Genomic DNA, 16,747 nt, shown 5'->3' on the forward strand with positions numbered 1-16,747 from the left:
CTCCATATTGCAGTTGTTTGTGTGGTCTGTGAACACAGCTCAGAAGTTCACGGTTATGAAATAAGGCAACAATCAAACTTGCTAAAAACTCCAACTACATGGATATAGTTTAACCTCATATTCAGAACAACAATTACATATTATTCATAGTTGTATTCATATGCAGAATAATCACAGGCAATGAGTATTGACAATAATGTTACTTCTCACCAAGGTGACAGAAGCACATTGGTAATCAACGATATTTATTCTGATCCATAAATTCAATCCATAATGTCAATTTCCTGCACAACACTATGTTACAACATCAAAGATGGATATTACATGTTTACCAAGAAAAAAAACATATCTTTACAAAAACGTTTTTCAATATATCTTAAAACAATCTCACAATGAGAAAATATCAATTGAATACGATATTAACAAGGCAACACATTCTCTGGATTCCCTTTCCACAATAGTATTTTAATCACAAATTAGTCACATAATAAAAAGCATTTGTAATTACAAACTTAATGTAGGCTGTTCCTCCTGTAAAGTAAAACATGCCTCTCCAACAATGGTTTTTAACACAAACTCAGAACAAGCTTTACGTTTAAGGCATAAGAGTGCTTAAAATGAGCTTAGTGTCATGCAGGCATTCAAATAACCCAAGGGTCAAGGTTAGGAGCCATGGTAGAGCATCAAAGTGCTGTAGAGGGCATGGTCGTACTGTTGCTCCATCTTCACTGATGTCTGGTGCTCCACCTGGCTGACTGCATTGCCATTGGCCACCACAGTCTCAGTTGTTGTATCCCTGTAGCCGAGGTGATGGGTCAGACGGTGACTATTGGAAGGGATATCCACTCCCATACCTGCTGCCAGAGGAGATTAGACAACTGGTGAGAATCAGCAAAAAGTTAACTACAAAATAATGTCAAACAAACCAGAGACCATGAAAGCAATGGTTGTGATGATTTTTGTTTTGCACAACATTTTCAACACATGTATCTGCTTCAAATCGTAATCAAATCTGTCGGTGGCATTTATAGGTTCTACAGATCTTTTATAATTTTGTCACAGTGGGTAATGTACTTTGTCAACACACTAGCTTACTTCCATCACACCACGATGAGAATCCAAAGTTCTCAACAGGTGATTATGCGTCACAAGCCACAGGCAGACAAGCACTCTATATCTGACAACCTCATTAGTCATTATAGAATATATATTTTTAATATATCCTACATAATATTATGGAAAGGCATTGGGATGATGGATAATCACATGGTAATGTGAAACATTTATATTTGTGAAAGGTTAAATGAATGTAGTCTTTTCTGTTAAAGTTTTTGACAACAATTATTCACATTTGCCCATAGATTTATAGCTCCATGCCATGGTAACAAAGATATAATTCTAATTTGATCAAATTAGCTATTATATAGGTGACATATATATATATATATATATTCCTTTTTTATGTTCTTATTCCTTTTTTATTATTATTTTAAGAGTATTATTATTTGAATTAATGCTTATCGTTTATATATCTAGCCTTTGACTGGCAGTCCTCCTCCATGATGCTGTTTAAAACAATGTCACGTTGAACTACTATTACTTCCTTGCACCACTCTGCTTGTTATAACGATGGTCAACTGATCTCAGAAATACACTAGAGGGCAATAAACTACTCATCTTTGCAGATAATTCCAAAGACTGAACTTAACATCAACAGACAAGTACAAAATCATAACCACCACCATCATGTTGTTCAGATGATTGGACATTTAATGAGATTACATAAAACAAAACTAGTACTACTAAGCATCAGGAGTATGTATCAAATGTGTGTCAATCATTTTTCTGCCTGTTAAAATCTATAAATCCCCTTGAGCTGAAAAATATTTTAAAAAGAGGTAACATATATTGTGAGTACAGCGAGAGCAAGTTAAACATCTTAAGAGTTTCCTAGGACCAAAATACCAAACGTCCTAGGTTAGCTAAGTAGCGCCCCAGATTCACCTAAAAGCTAATACAGAAAAGCTGCACAGGTATCTATACTTAATACATTCAGAACCTAATACGTAAAGATATGCTTTGGCAAAAATTCTCTGACAAAAACACACACAAAAACAGTATTACAACACATGTTTTGATGTAGGCTAAGGCTAGGCTAAACATTTTAAAACAGATCCTCTAAAAACAAAACATAATATAGAAAATACATATTTAACTCCCAACTTACTGAGAAAGCACATTTCACGGTCACTTTCAATTACAAACCATTTTATGGTTTTACCCCATCTAATCAGGAGACGGGCTATACTGAAATCATTACTAGACAGTGAGTCCAGTCTTTCCAGAAATCACTGGACATCTCTACCATCTATAGGTATTAGATGGTGCACTGTGGAACACCAGTGAAGGCTCTGATTAGTCACTGGTCTCACTGGACCCTAAAGCTATCAAGGCTTATCTCAGCACATTGTCCCAGTGTACAGGCCGGAGCAGAAGAAATGCAGATCATCCCACAACAGTCATTTGGTTACTATGTGCATCTAGGGCTGGAGCAGGATAAGTGTGCAAAACAAAACTCACCCTTTCCGATTCATTAAAAGGTTTGAACCCAGTAATCTCATGAGTATGATCTAATATCATACCACACCTTTGTGACATAAATGGGACACTGCCAGGAAATGTAATTACAAATCAACCTCGAGGGCAACTATGTGTCCGCAGTCCCCTTCATGCACGTCACACACACGCCAAACGTGTCAGCCAAGTGCAAACAGTGTGGTCCGAGGAAAAGAACATGGAAACAAAAGCAGTCGGCGTAAGCAAGCACACAAATACACGCACACATGTGCATGCATCCACACACCACAGGTCTCTACAGGTAGGCATAGGAGTTGGTGCAGCGACACGGGATCTGCATGGTCGTCACGGTGATGATTTCCAGCTCCTTTGGGGCATGGCTCCCCACCTCCTCGCACCCCGGGTTCTGACCAGGTTGATCCAACGGACCTTGGTTAAGTGCAGGATCCCAGCCACTCAGCCCAAATGTAAATGGTCCTGGCCCACCTGAACACCAGACCTCCGCTGGTGACAACTCCTCCTGCATGCCCTCCATCAGGTCAGCCCCAGTGCTGCAGGACGACCCGTTTCCATTCAGTACCCCCTGTGGCAGGCCCAGACCTGGGGACCAGCAGAAACATAGTCGGGGTCAGAGAAGCTGAGGTATGATATCACCCTGTCTGAGGAAACCCTCAACTATATGACAGAATTGAATTCTCAGACTTAATCTAATTGATTAAACTTAATTTAAGACTCTCCAGTAAAAGCGAGGCCCCGAAGACTGGCTTGCAGCCAAGGCTAGACTGACCATCCTGCCCCCATAGTTCCTCAGATACAGTACACTCTGTTGTAATGCTAATAGGGTGAGGTCAATAGTAAATAGTCGGACAATGGGTTAGCACATCCAAAACATTCCGCCTGTTTTCCTGAGCAGGATTTAAAAAACCTTGGTAGAATAAGATATAATATACAAGGTCATCACTAATAAATGTGTTAATAAATAACACTACCGTCAGTTCTCGCCTTCTTGATTTGATTGGCTTCCATGCTATCAAACGAACGTTTTCGATTAGGCGCCCCATTAAGGAGGCTCCGACCCTGGATAATTGGGAGGGAGGGGCCTCCGTTTTGGCCAGTGGCACCACCATTCAAGCAGAACCCGTTGGTCTGCGCCTGGTTCAGTTGTAGGTTCTGGGCATTGGAAAGGATCTCGGCACAGTCCCCGAAACCCTGGGCATGGGCCAGGTCTGCGGCCGTCAACCCACTGGCATTTCTCACACTGGTAACAGGAGAGCAGAGCATTAGAGACCCTGACAATGCCACTGTCAGATGCAAGTCACACAAACACTCACACGTTACCATTTGCTTATGTACAGACACACGCACACGTACACACGCACACACATACACAGTCCCTAGCTGCCTGTGCTAGCCTATCCTCTCACATCTTCGTCATCTTGAGGAAGATATGACGACTAATCCTTGGGGAACAATTGCCTCAAATCAATTTAGGAACGAAAATACTAAGTCATAAAAATGTTTTCAATCAAATTATATGAAAGAACTGTTACAGAAGGACATGATGGAGTCAGCTGACTGCGTGCATACTTAGTATTGCCAGGATAGGAAACCATATTCCACACACTCAAAATAAGTTTCAAGCATTTGCTTGACTGATAAGTGTTCAGTCTTCAAAAGATGTCCCTTTACTGAAGCTGAACAGTTGATATCCAGAAGGTCCATAAGCATCACAAAGACTTCAAGTCAGTGTTCTGATGTTAAAGATACTGGAATTGGAATCAGGAAGTCACAAGAAAGTTGCATGGAATACTTGAGCAAAATGGCACTCAGGGAACACCCAGTGACCCAGGAAGGAGACCTTGGCAAGTCTTTCAACAGAAAGCATTGGTGATGGTGTACCTAATACGAGTGTGTGAAGAGTATGTCTTGGCTACCAAGTTCGGCTGCTAAGATAATCAACTATTACTATGTATGTGTAATGGATTGAGATTTGGGAAAAGTTGATGATCCAATAAGTCTGAAGGGAATTCTTTGTGGTTGGTATTTTAAATTATAATTTAAAAGTGGCTCCTCGCATACTCTGGAGCTGAATTCAAGGAAGTCCTCGAGGAAATGCAGATTCCGGATATGTCAAAGTGGCATAAAGAAGACGGGAGAGAAAGAAGAGAGAAGAAAAGCAAAGTAGAGTAGAACAGCAAGGCTGTAAGAGTTGGGGGAGATACTCAATGAACAGCAGAACCATCGTGGAGGACCTTTCTTGTGTGTGAAGGAAGTCACACAGTGCTGCTCTTGGAAGACGGAGCTGAACAGGGTCAAAGTTTAACAATGGAATTTCACAAGAATAAGCACTGGGCACGTAAATCTATGCCGGTTCGACCTGTTGTCTTTGGACAGTGTTGGTTATCACAACACAATGCTACCCAGACAGTCAACCCCATCATGTCCTGATGCCGCAGTTTACGTGTTGTCCTACTGTAAGAATTGATGAATGAGTCAACAGCAAGCCCGCTTGTTTTTTTTTTTTACCACATCATTAAGGCTGTATTGTGTGATGTCATTTCTTTAAAAAGCATTCACATAAGAATAGAATGTCACTGGGTGTCCACTTTGGTCTGACAAAAAGAAACTTGATGGATTGTTACATTTTTTAACTAGCTAATACTTGAGGTTATTGGACAAAATTTGACAATGATTTTAGCCAATGATTAGTGTCTTTTCAAATATATATAATAAGTTAGGCTTTCTATCACAAACAATCAGAATACAAAGATTTAAATGGGTCGGAATCACTATAAAGCTCACTGGGATATGTTGCCTGGCATGTACTACCTAAGGCAAAGAACATTCCCTTATTTGGATGTAGGACGGAGGACGGCTGTGAGGGATCTGCTTCCCTCCATGTCCAGGAGATGTGGGGGAAATATTCAGAGAAAGCAAAGCCCGAGTCTGTGAGCTATGCTGCGAATGAGTTGAAGGGGAAACAATCAAACCCTTGTGAGAGGAACACTTCCGGCGCGCCTACGCGATGGCTGCGTCGACAAGAGCTCCGCAAAAACCCAGCTTTTTGTTAGTCTTTTTAGTGTTCGTTACTTGTTTTGTCAATGTTATATTGTCGTTTATTCAGTACGACCGGCAGACACTTCTGGACATTAAGTTGTCACTTGGCAAGGATCATTTTACGAATTATTTAGGAAGTTCACTTATCTAAGCTCAGCATAGATGTAAATTTGTTCTGTGTACTTATATGTTATGTTATGCCAAGTGCTTGCGTTGTCTTGTCTTAAGAATTTCAGTGCCCAGTCTAACCTTGTGTTGCTCTGTGCACCTGACAAATAAAAGACTTGAGAGGAAGAGAAGCCCTCTGGCCCATACATGAGGGTTTACACTTCCATTAAAACACTAAGCTATCTAAACTGTATCATGCAGGAATGAAAAATACAGTTTATATATATATATTTTTTTGTCTTTTTAAGAATTGTACTATGTTGATGGTGTATGTTGTAAATGGTTAAAACAAAAGATGAGCTTTAGCAACCATTTCATGGATCAACCCAGTGACATCCTGTCCATACATGAATTCAGTTGTTTCAATATGACTAGATATAGCTAAAATAACAGAATACTGTTAACTCATTCATTGATTATGCTTTCTTTGAATCCCTACCTAAATAGCAGTACACAGAATCAAACAACAAAGAAAACACAATGTGCATATATTAATATTCTGAATCAAAACAAAAAACACATCAACTTGCAAACATATCAAAGCCCCCCCACCCCATCTTTTGCAATTTCAAGAAAAATGAATGCTTCCAAGTAATGCTGAATTGAGTGTGAATATGGATGTTGTCAGATGTAAGGGTCCCACTAGTTACGAGTAAAGATGCTTACTGTTGGAGAAAGAGGTGCCTTACTTTAGGAATGGTAAAATATTTATGATTTTGTTATTGTTTTTTGTGTTTTTTTTTTTTTTTTTTTTTTTTTTACAATATGTTGGCATACAGTGTGACAATTTGAAATGACTATTGGGAACAAATTATACATTTTATTGTGTGACATATTTAATATATTATTGTTACATTATGTTGTCAAAATAAATACTAGCCCCCATGGACATCTTTTGAAAAATGTGACTTGTAAGCTCAGTCTGTACATGTCAAAGTTAAAACATCACATTTTCTTTAAATGTCCAAATTGTGCGGCTCTATACAATGTAGTCTGTAATCATACTAACTGACATTTAGGAACATACTAAAATCATTTTAAATCAAATGTTGCTATCTAGGACTTCACATTGCAGATAACTGGGGAGGGTAAGGTTCCTTCTTCTTACTACTTTTTATGGTTACTGCTCTATTTTGAGAACTCAAGTCTTTTTTAGATGCTTTGAATATGCACTAAGAACATCTGTCAAACCTGTTTACGCATATGTAGCATAGGCCTTATTCAGTGTTTCTGACGCCCTTAGTCAATTATGTATAGATTCTCAACTTTCAAGTTTCCCCTAGAGGACTAGTGACTGCAGTCACTTGTCAAATAAAAACAACCAAGCAAATGTCAAGCCAACTCTATTAATATTGCAGTTGACAGACTTTACTAGAGCGTTCCAGACTACACTGAACGCCCAGCTCAGTGTACGAGCCAATAAAATTCCACATTTAAGAGTGGTGGGAAATTCACTCAGTTCTTAAGTGTCCAAATCTAGCAATCTCAGAAAATATTAGTGAGAGTTTTTTTGGCACTACATAATTTCTTTACATCGGTTAGTGAGACCCATCATCTGGGCATGAATACCTGGGTATGAAAACAACATACTTGGCATTATTTGACTTGTTCATGACATAAATATTAAGGAAGCATTGATTTCTCTTTATGAGGCCTTGGAATGCTTTGCTTTTTATGTTCTAAGGTCACCACCACTTTCTTTCCTGTCTGGCTCACTAACCCACAAGAGAGAGAACCCAAGACCATTCTAGCCAACATCTAGCCTGTTCCTCATGTCATTAACCCTTCCCTCACTGACACCTCCTATGGTTCGTATTATAGGAACAACTAAAAAAACTAATAAAAGAAGTCTAAACAATCATAAATAATAATAAATAAGCAAAGCATGCAGGTCTAGACATGTCTAAAATGATAACATTATTTACTTCAATTCATTATCATAATTGCCTATCATTAAAACCAATCACCGCAAGAAATACCTCAACAGTTTGCCAGTGTGAAGATAGGAAGCGATAGTGAGAACACTCAATGGCACAACAGTACGGCTATCCCAGGAACGGGCCAGACTCTGCAGTGGCTATTCTCCCCCTTTTCAAGGGTTACTTGAAAAAAGTCATTTCAAATTCAATGGCTGCAAAACATTGAGACGTATACGTTTGTGGTGCTTGTTTGTTAACAGTACAAAAAAAGAAGAGATCTGTCTGCAGTTTATGCTTATCGTATTGTCACTCTCATAAGGGAAAAGGTGACAGGAGATTAGGTAATTCAAACAAGTCTCATCATAGTAAAAGGTTAGTACTGCAGCTCACATTACAAATCAAACAGTTATATTTTATACGTAGCAAAAAACGTTCTCTATGTTAATGACAGTTAAGAACCATTGTAACAAAAACAATATTGTAAGGCATGAAACAGTAAACTAGGTCTGGCAATCTTTGTGCCAGTCTGACCACTGCTCTACACTGAAGCCTTTTCTGTGCACTCCTCTGCCTACTGTCCGTGCTGCATCTTCTCCCTAACAGTTTTCCCACTATAGAAAAACTACTGGATCAACCTACTTGAGGCTTGTGACAATGAAACAAACAATTCTCAAAGTCAATGTAGATGTTTTAATAACTCTTAGTTTAAAGCTATGAAAGTTGCTCTACCCATTTGATAGTACCTTAGTTTGTGAAAATGCATAGCCAATTTAGAAAGAATCTTTAATAAAATCCCTTTTTTATTAACATAAAAATGTATCCTAAGGATTTGATCTGATCTTGATCTTTGATTTTGACCCAGTAAAAAGTACATTAGCACAATATACTTGCCAATTTAGTCTATCGCAGCTGTCAAATTAGTAACACTCCCGAGAATGTGATATTTTTCACGCTCGTGTCTGGAGGAGGAGCAAGGCCTTAGACCAGTGCTGCTCCTTCTTCCAACATTCGTACCTCTTTTAGACTATTATGATCTATTTCCAAAACCACAATTCGAATAAAGGCCATCGATCAGCCATATAATGTTCCATTTAAATTGCAAAGGCTTCCATTGCATAAAGGTTGTTTGCAACAAGAGATTAACTCACTCATGTCAATTGCATTACCTTGGCTCAGCACAGGGTTATTTTGTATTACAAATATCAAAACTAATCAGAGTGAAGCTCTGGACGAGTCACCGATAGGAAACTGATGGTTCAAGACCTGGCTAATAATGTCACAATTATAGTCCCCCTCTGAGACGATTTGCATCCAATCAATGCTGTTAACGTCCCAAGTTGTAATAGAAAGAATATTTGGCTGCATTAAAATACCTTTACAATCGGAGATTTCTACGTCGGCAAACTTCCATCTCAGCTTCCTGAATTTAGGTCGTCTTACATATTTGCATAGTTAGCCTACTCACATATTTTAGCACACAACCCTGCATTTTGAACGGTTGGACAATTTCTTAGTTATAAGCACTAAACACTTACTCAATTATGGAATTAGTACACCCACATGCGTCTTTTCTCACCGTTCTCAGTTAAAGGTCATTTTTCAAGACTATGTAAGTCATATTTCAAGACTAAGCTGTTTTTATCATACTGTCTACATCACATCTACAAGACTGATATTACGACTATTTTAGGAGACAAATTCAGGGCCTCATTTCGCAATTAGCTTTGGGTAGGCTAATATATTTAAATCCCTTGATGGAAGCTTTCAGAACAGAGACTAGTCAGAGACCATATCAACAAAAATACTTTTTGTTGAGTTTCAATGGCTTTGATTGGGTATATTTTGAATTTGATTTTCAGCAACAACCCCAAAAAACTTTTGTTTGATTGTCATGAGCCTCTTCCTCATTTCTAGTTCTCCTTGGAATCTTCCCATCTGTCTCTACAGTAAAGCTGAGGTGCCTGACAAAGAAAACATGTCATTCACTATCATTAACATATCTAAGCTGTGGGGGGAAAACATGAGGTAAAGACAATCAAAAGAATTCTGCAGTTGATGACCAAATGCACGTTTAATCCATCAAGTGAATTGTTGCCGAGTATCTGACTTCAACAAACAGGGGATTGATATGCCATGAAAACCTGAGTCTACAAGTTTACTGTCACTATTTGTTACACAAAGAAGCAAAACCTTATTCCGTACACTTTACAGATGCAAGGGAGACGGTAAAAGCTAAACTCAAAGCATCTGCTGAATGAATAAATGTGTATGTAAACCTAGCCTGATTCACCTGTGTTAAACTCAGTAAAAGACAATCTTTTAGAAGTGTAAACTGTGCTAAAATAAGAATTAAAGAGATTAAAACTGTAAGTAGCTAGATTTGGTTTGCAGATAAAAAAAGCTCTCCGTGCATTTACCTTCACATATAGTACCATGTCGGAAATACACAGTCAACATTTGATGTGAAATTATCTGGTAGCGAGACCTTCAAAGGTAACGGATCCTGTTTACCTCCTAAACTAGTTCAATAATTCTGAAAAGTAGCCTCTGCGGTACACTGTACCAGTAACTGTATGATACCGGGAGAATAGATAGACTACTTTCATGGCATATCAACCTTAGTGGTGTTGAGTTTCAGATGTGGGTTCAAAATTCTGTCAGGCCTAACGCTGGGAGGGTATATCTGCTGGTTGTCTTGGATCTAAAAGGACATTGAAGATAGTTAACGGTGTAAAACATAGATAATATAATAGAAGGACAGAAGACTAGCTAGCTCGAAGAAGCATACACTATTTGATAGGAGGACATCCGAGATTGATGGATAGAATTAGAATTTTTTTCTGTGTGGAATTGGTTTACACAGGGAATTCTCTTCAAAACAATTGGTCCTCTTCATACATACGTATAGCTTTCTGCATTGGTTGTGTACAATGGCTCACTTTCGCTTGAAAACGGCAAGTAAGGCTCTAATGGTGCAAGCCAAAGTCTGCACACTCTACTATGGCCCTGAGGTTATGTTAGCGAGTGGGCTTTACTGATAGTAGACTGCCCTAAGCTCCCTGTGGCTAGTATGTAGTTTTAGTACAGTCCAGTTCATATACATTGGAAATGAGACACAGCAGATTTACCCTCTGAAGAATATGAATATTTTGTTCTTGTCTGAAGAGAAACTGTTCCCATTTACTTGAATGGAGATGCACTTTTAATGACATCTGTGTGGTATGTAAAAATAAATATTTGTTTAGAATGTCCAAAAGAGGCTTTCTAAAATATTTCTACTTGAGTGTGTGCAAAGGGAGGGGTTGGCAAACGTAGGCAAACTGATCTTGGATTCATGGCGAGTTTTCACATTTGTGATGAACCTGTCGTTAAAGAAGCTTTATCTTGTTCATACTCTCTGGTTCAGAAGGAGGGGTTCTGAATGCTTCGAATAATCTGTTACTCCTCTCACAAAATATTGGGTGTAATATAGAGAATAGCCTAGCATGAGGAGATATGTACATATCAAATGGGAGGCATGTCTGTGTGGTTGCACATGTTCACCTCAGGTAAACCATCTGTCTACTTCCTGGAACTAAGGAATTAGCGCTGGAGGTGGTGTAGTTGTTCAGACATGCCTTATTCAAATGTCAACTGTAATGTTCTCAAAAGAAGTGTAGCATCCCAACTTTAATACCATCAATTCTGATGGTCAAAATGTTGACCATATGTATTGCTATGTAGTTACACAGTTCTTTAATGTGCCTTAATGTAAAGTGTTCCCAAGACATTCTATCACCAAACTATGCAATCTTCTTTGATTATTAGGTCTATGTGTGTTTGTATGAATGCGTGTATGTGTGCGTGTCTTCAAGCAAGTAAATGGGGATTTCATTAGCCCTGCAGTCAATTCAAATACACATTTTAAGTCATTAAGTTCCTACCTCTAGTTACCCAGCTTCAGATGATTAGAGAATGTGCATTTGGTCAGCTTCCACAGTCAAGGGAATAACACACTTACCAAAGCGAACATGAACAAAGAATGACAGCAGAGACCTTTACAAAGATCATGCAGTATACAAGCCTAGGGAAAGTAGTTGAAATTCAACAGTCAAGATGGTTTATCAAATCAAGACAGGCAGTGTTTCCAGGAGAACCCCATCTAGGCATTTGACACTTCATGTTTCCTCCTGAAACAACCCTGCTTTGTTTTAAACATCGGATAATGAAGTAGGGAGACACCTTACAAGCAGTAGGCTTAGCTTTAAAGGTACAGCAACATGCAGGGATGCCTCGGTTAATATAGAGGACCCGTTAACTAGAGGTTTACCCTATCAAATAAAGTAAGGGTTTGACCCTGTACTGACAAACAGAACCTGAATGACTCAAATGTGCCTTTCTAAATGAAAAATTGATTTTTCTACATTAACAGGCTCAAATAGGGTCAGGTCATGACATCTCTGAAATACCAGACATGCTCAAATAATAACAGCTAAATATCAACATGTGTCCTGTCTTGATTAAACAGCGCGGCCTAAGGGTGTTGGAGTTCTCCTGTAACTGTGTCTTTGCCAGACCTGGGTCGAAATACTGCACAAAATCCCTGTGTATCTGATCGATGTTGCATTGTGCAACTGAACCAATGAGCTTCGCCCCAAATAGATCAACCCCCCCCCCTTCCCCCCATGCACCTGGTCCAGGCCGGTTTTAAGGCAACGGTTTCAAACAGTATTTCGACCCGCATCTGGTCTCTGCTGGGGTCTTTGACAGGAGGAGGGGGGGTCAGTAAAGAGATGGGAGGAGAGCTCAGGAGACACAGGAGTGCTGCAGCACCACTTACTCAGCTGTGGCCCCTTGAACCAGCAGAGCCTGGACACATGAGACACTGCCCGCACGAGCTGCCTTGTGGATTGGGGTCTCACCAACATAGTCCTGCAGGAGGAGAGGAAAGGCAGGGGGGGTTCCCAGAGCGGGGGCGTTGAGAGAGAGAGAGAGAGAGAGAGAGAGAGAGAGAGAGAGAGAGAGAGAGAGAGAGAGAGAGAGAGAGGTAGAAGACCGATGGACGGTTAAAGAAACACAATGCTGTTGTTCAGGCAGGAACTACAGCCGAAACCTGAAGCGACCCGAGAGCCAAAGTGATGTAACGTGAGGAGGCTCGGCTTCACTCAAAATGAAACAAAGTGTAGTCATAAACCCTAACCCCTCCCACCCCCTTGTCCACTTTACTCCCATTCCCTTCCACCGGCCTCGGTCTCTTTTCTCGTCTACGGCTCCTTCCCTCTGTGATGAGGTCTGGCACACAGGGTGGATTTCCAGTGTGGGGGCTGAACTGTTTAACCCACCACTGTTACAGACCCACACACACACACAGAGGACAAAAGTGGTGGAAGGACAAGAGCGAGTGAATGAGAAGGATTTTAAAAGATTAATTGAGAGGGATTTGTTTTTGGAAAGCAAGCCCAGTCCTTCAGCCATAACTACTACTGACACAGAGAGTTCAAAAGGCCACAGACAGATGAACGGGGGAACCGGTAAAAAATCTGAAAGGGTGAACGTGTACTGGATTCGTAAATACTATGGCTATACTGAGTATCTGTTGGACTGATGATGTACAAAGAGGATGGAACTATTGTAGAATGATAGACGGTGACATAAGAACAATAACCAGACAGAAGAGGAGTTATGTAATCCCGACCTACTAATCTCACTTCTCTGCCATGTGCAGTAAGAGAGTGTCAATGCGGTGTGGGAGTGTGCGAGTCCAGGGCTCAGACAGCGTGTTCAGTCTATATGACCTCAGAGTGTGTATCTAGACAATGAGAGATGGTGCTTCAGAGATGCTGTTGGTCTGACTCCTCTATGAGGTTTGACGGATTTGCCCCAGTCTTCCATCTCCAGTCTTTCCCCTGCATGTGAGAAGGTAAAATACGAAAGACCTACATACAGTATTGTGGTATTTTATGTTTTCTGTATGCGAGTGTGAGCGGAAGTAACCAGCCTGGCTTGCAGGATTCAGAGGTCAGGCCAAAGCCAGAATCATCTCTCTGATTGGATCAGTCTGTGCTTAAGACATTCACAGCGGCTGCTCATCCACTTTCATTACAGCCGTCCCGCAACTGTGTCTGAGCATGACTGTGTGGCTTTACAGCCTGGTAGTGAGACTGCGACCTACCTGTCTGTTGACGTCTGCGCCGGCTTGCAGCAGCCACAGCAGGCACTCGGGGTGACCACCAAACGCAGCAATGTGGGTGGGCGTCTGGGCAAACCTGGAGGTCACAGAGTTAACGCCACTGCCCACCTGGACAAGACGCATCACACAGTCCAACTGACGGAGAGAGAGGGAGAGAGACAGAGAAAAAAAGGAGGAGGGAAGGCATGTTGACTAAAGAGAGTTTAAGTTACAGTGCATCAGTCCTTTTGCCTAGACTGTATGACACATTTCTGCTTGACAGTTAAAACCACACCTTAAAGCTTCAGTAATAGCTCTGTTAAACTTGACATCTTGATACCAGGCCAGCAGAAACTATTTATCACCTGGTACTTCCTCCTTTGACAAAACAGTCAATAAAATCACATTGAGCATGTCACCTGACCCAGGGCCATAACATCTACAGACAGACACAGAGTAGGAAACACCTTTATTTTAAAAAGAGAAATAAATATTCCTCAAGAAATGGGACAGAAAAAGGGATACTGCAACACTCATTTACATTTGAAAAAAATATCTACTTCTTAAGCTGATCGTATCTGCTAGCCGAGTAGTCACATTCGTCCCTGGTTAAAAAATCAAGCTACAACTGAACACAAACTGAGGCAATAACTTCTAGTCTGGCTGCATCTAACAGGAGTAGGCCATTAGACTACTCAACAAGGCCATCAGACTACTCAACACACTCAAGACAATCTCATGAACAGGTGATCCTGCACCACATGCACCCACTAAGGACCAACTGACTGCTAAATCATTTCTTTTTATTTACTCTAAGCTTAATGTGTACACTTTGCACTTCATATGCAAAATAACATATAGTATCCATGCTGCTATTCAGCACGTTGCACTTTACTCCTATATGTTGTTCTTATCGTATATGTATTTTTTTTACCTGTTGATGTCTGTTTGCAATATTATGTCAAATGTTGTAGGCTATTATGCCAATTTGGAGTATGGGGAAACGCAATTTCGATCGTCTGAGTAATTAGCCTACTTGTTGCATGGTCTGATGGACAATAAAGTTCACTCTGACTTTGACTATCCTATATCAGAAAGAGAGGACTTCGTGCTCTTTAAATCAATTAAATCAAATGAAAAATTGACAAGTTTCTGCAAGTGATACATTTCGACATTACTAAAGTGTATAATTTGTATCCAGTAGTAGGCCTATGAAAATAAAAAGTAGATAAGGTAAATGTTATCCTTTCGCCCTTTGTGAATGGTCAATTAACAGCACAGAAAGGCCGACGTCTACCTGTGCTAAACATGGAGAAAAGGCGGGTTCCCGGTCTTTATAAACAACTGGCTTTATAAATAACCGTTGGGCGCGTCGCAGTTTGGCTTGCTGTTCAACCCATCGATATACAAGCTTCCTTTCAAGAAGTAAATATTCATTTTAAGCATGGCAGCAACGACATATTTTTTCCTACAAACTGAGAATGTAGTCTACTTAATAAGTTATATTTATGAAAAATGAAGATTTATACGAGAGCGGATATTCGAGATATCATTCAGTTGCCAATACAGTAGGCTTCTGTACATATCGTGTTTTGTGTCATTTGACTTTACTACACTACTGTAGCGTTAAATCTTGAATTTCCGGAAAAAATCGTATTGATCGAAATATTAGCAGTTTCAAAAAAGATTAGATAGGAGATATCTGGTAATAATGACTGACACAATACACTTTACATGGCGAAACTACTGTAACGTTACCTTTCCAAAGTGAGCTGCCCAGTGTATGGGAGTCCAGCCGTAAAACGAGTCTTCTACAGCCAGGTCGGCCGGGTTGCTAATGCACTGGAGGAGCGAGCACAACGCACCGACATCTCCATCCCTACACGCGCGATGGAGAGGGAAACGAACATTCAACACCTCTTCACTTGAGAATCCTGACTCGATGCCGACGGACATTATCACGCAAGTTTTAAACGACAAAATGCATCAAGGAATTGAAAGAAGAATCAACGAACGAATCCTTTGTTCTCAATCAATGTGGCTCAGGCAGATAATTTTTACGAGCTCAAGGCACTATTAAAAGCGGGGTTGCCAAGTATCAAATTAAATATCCCCCCCAACCCTTCCGACAATTGTAGCCATGCACAGAAAACTCTTAATTCAAATTAGGCAATTCAACTAAAACAACTAGTCACATTGCTTAAAGAAAGCAATGTGACTTCAAATCACGTTCCAACACGTGAAGTGTACATGAAGTCCAAACACTGATTTACAGAATCATTGTTCTGTTATTGGGCAATAATTCTTAAACTATGACACTATTTCAAATTACACCCAGCTCCAAGCAAACCCATGCTGCAAAACACACAAAAAATCCTATGCACAGTTTAGGCAGATTCGGGCGGCAAAACGAGTAAATGGTAAAGATTGTTCCGTCTGTTGGAGAGCATGCCTCCAAACCTGGCAACCAGAAAGGAGTTCAGCGAGCTTCCTGTTCAGCCTTTTTGAAAATGTAATATGAGAGTTCCTGGTCAATCTAACAAGTCTCCATTAACAGTAGGCTACCCCTTAATGACCTAAATACGTCGACATGCTTTAGTTGTGCACTTATGGAGAGCGCCTCGCTCAAGGTAATTTGAAAAAGTAGATTATCAAGCAACGACTTGCTAGCGCCTGAGTAAAGGCTTGAAAAGTGTCCAAGTAATTTCGGTTGTCGTTTTGTCTTGCTGTAATGCCCATTTTGTCCACTGGAGAGCATTGCTAACAATAGAAACGTTCGCTGTCCTGAAACTTGGTGTGGGCTGCATAGCGTTCATTTCCTCTTCAAATGTTTCATTATTAAATGCAAACGTCACATCACATTAAAAGTATTGGAGGC

The 16,747-nt window shown here is 40.2% G+C and overlaps 1 protein-coding gene across 3 annotated transcripts; it reads right to left on the reverse strand.

Annotated features, from left to right (window-relative positions):
- Positions 1-232: 232 nt before the first annotated feature.
- On the reverse strand, positions 233-16,269 carry ankrd10b (ankyrin repeat domain 10b). 3 transcript variants are annotated; one of them, XM_047046163.1, is made up of 7 exons: positions 15,628-16,269; positions 13,873-14,025; positions 12,541-12,632; positions 3,567-3,835; positions 3,064-3,177; positions 705-857; positions 233-422 (listed from the first exon to the last, which is right to left on the reverse strand). In XM_047046163.1, the coding sequence occupies exons 1-7, from the start codon at positions 15,823-15,825 to the stop codon at positions 388-390; spliced, it is 1,014 nt and encodes a 337-aa protein (XP_046902119.1). In that variant the 5' UTR covers positions 15,826-16,269; the 3' UTR covers positions 233-387. The 3 variants fall into 3 exon arrangements, with proteins under 3 accessions (XP_046902119.1, XP_046902117.1, XP_046902118.1); XM_047046161.1 differs by lacking the exon at positions 233-422 and having other exon boundaries at positions 429-857; XM_047046162.1 differs by lacking the exon at positions 233-422 and having other exon boundaries at positions 429-854; positions 15,628-16,266.
- Positions 16,270-16,747: the final 478 nt, after the last annotated feature.

The sequence above is a fragment of the Hypomesus transpacificus genome, chromosome 23, assembly GCF_021917145.1.
Source record: "Hypomesus transpacificus isolate Combined female chromosome 23, fHypTra1, whole genome shotgun sequence".
NCBI lineage: Eukaryota > Metazoa > Chordata > Actinopteri > Osmeriformes > Osmeridae > Hypomesus > Hypomesus transpacificus.

Excerpts from the sequence above, each read along its gene's own strand:
- ankrd10b (XM_047046161.1), bottom strand. The coding sequence starts at position 15,825 with ATGTCCGTCGGCATCGAGTCAGGATTCTCAAGTGAAGAGGTGTTGAAT. Across the intron at positions 14,026-15,627 it reads GGGCAGCTCACTTTGGAAAG|TTGGACTGTGTGATGCGTCT; the intron begins GTAACGTTACAG and ends TCTCTCCGTCAG. Across the intron at positions 12,633-13,872 it reads GCGCAGACGTCAACAGACAG|GACTATGTTGGTGAGACCCC; the intron begins GTAGGTCGCAGT and ends CTCCTCCTGCAG.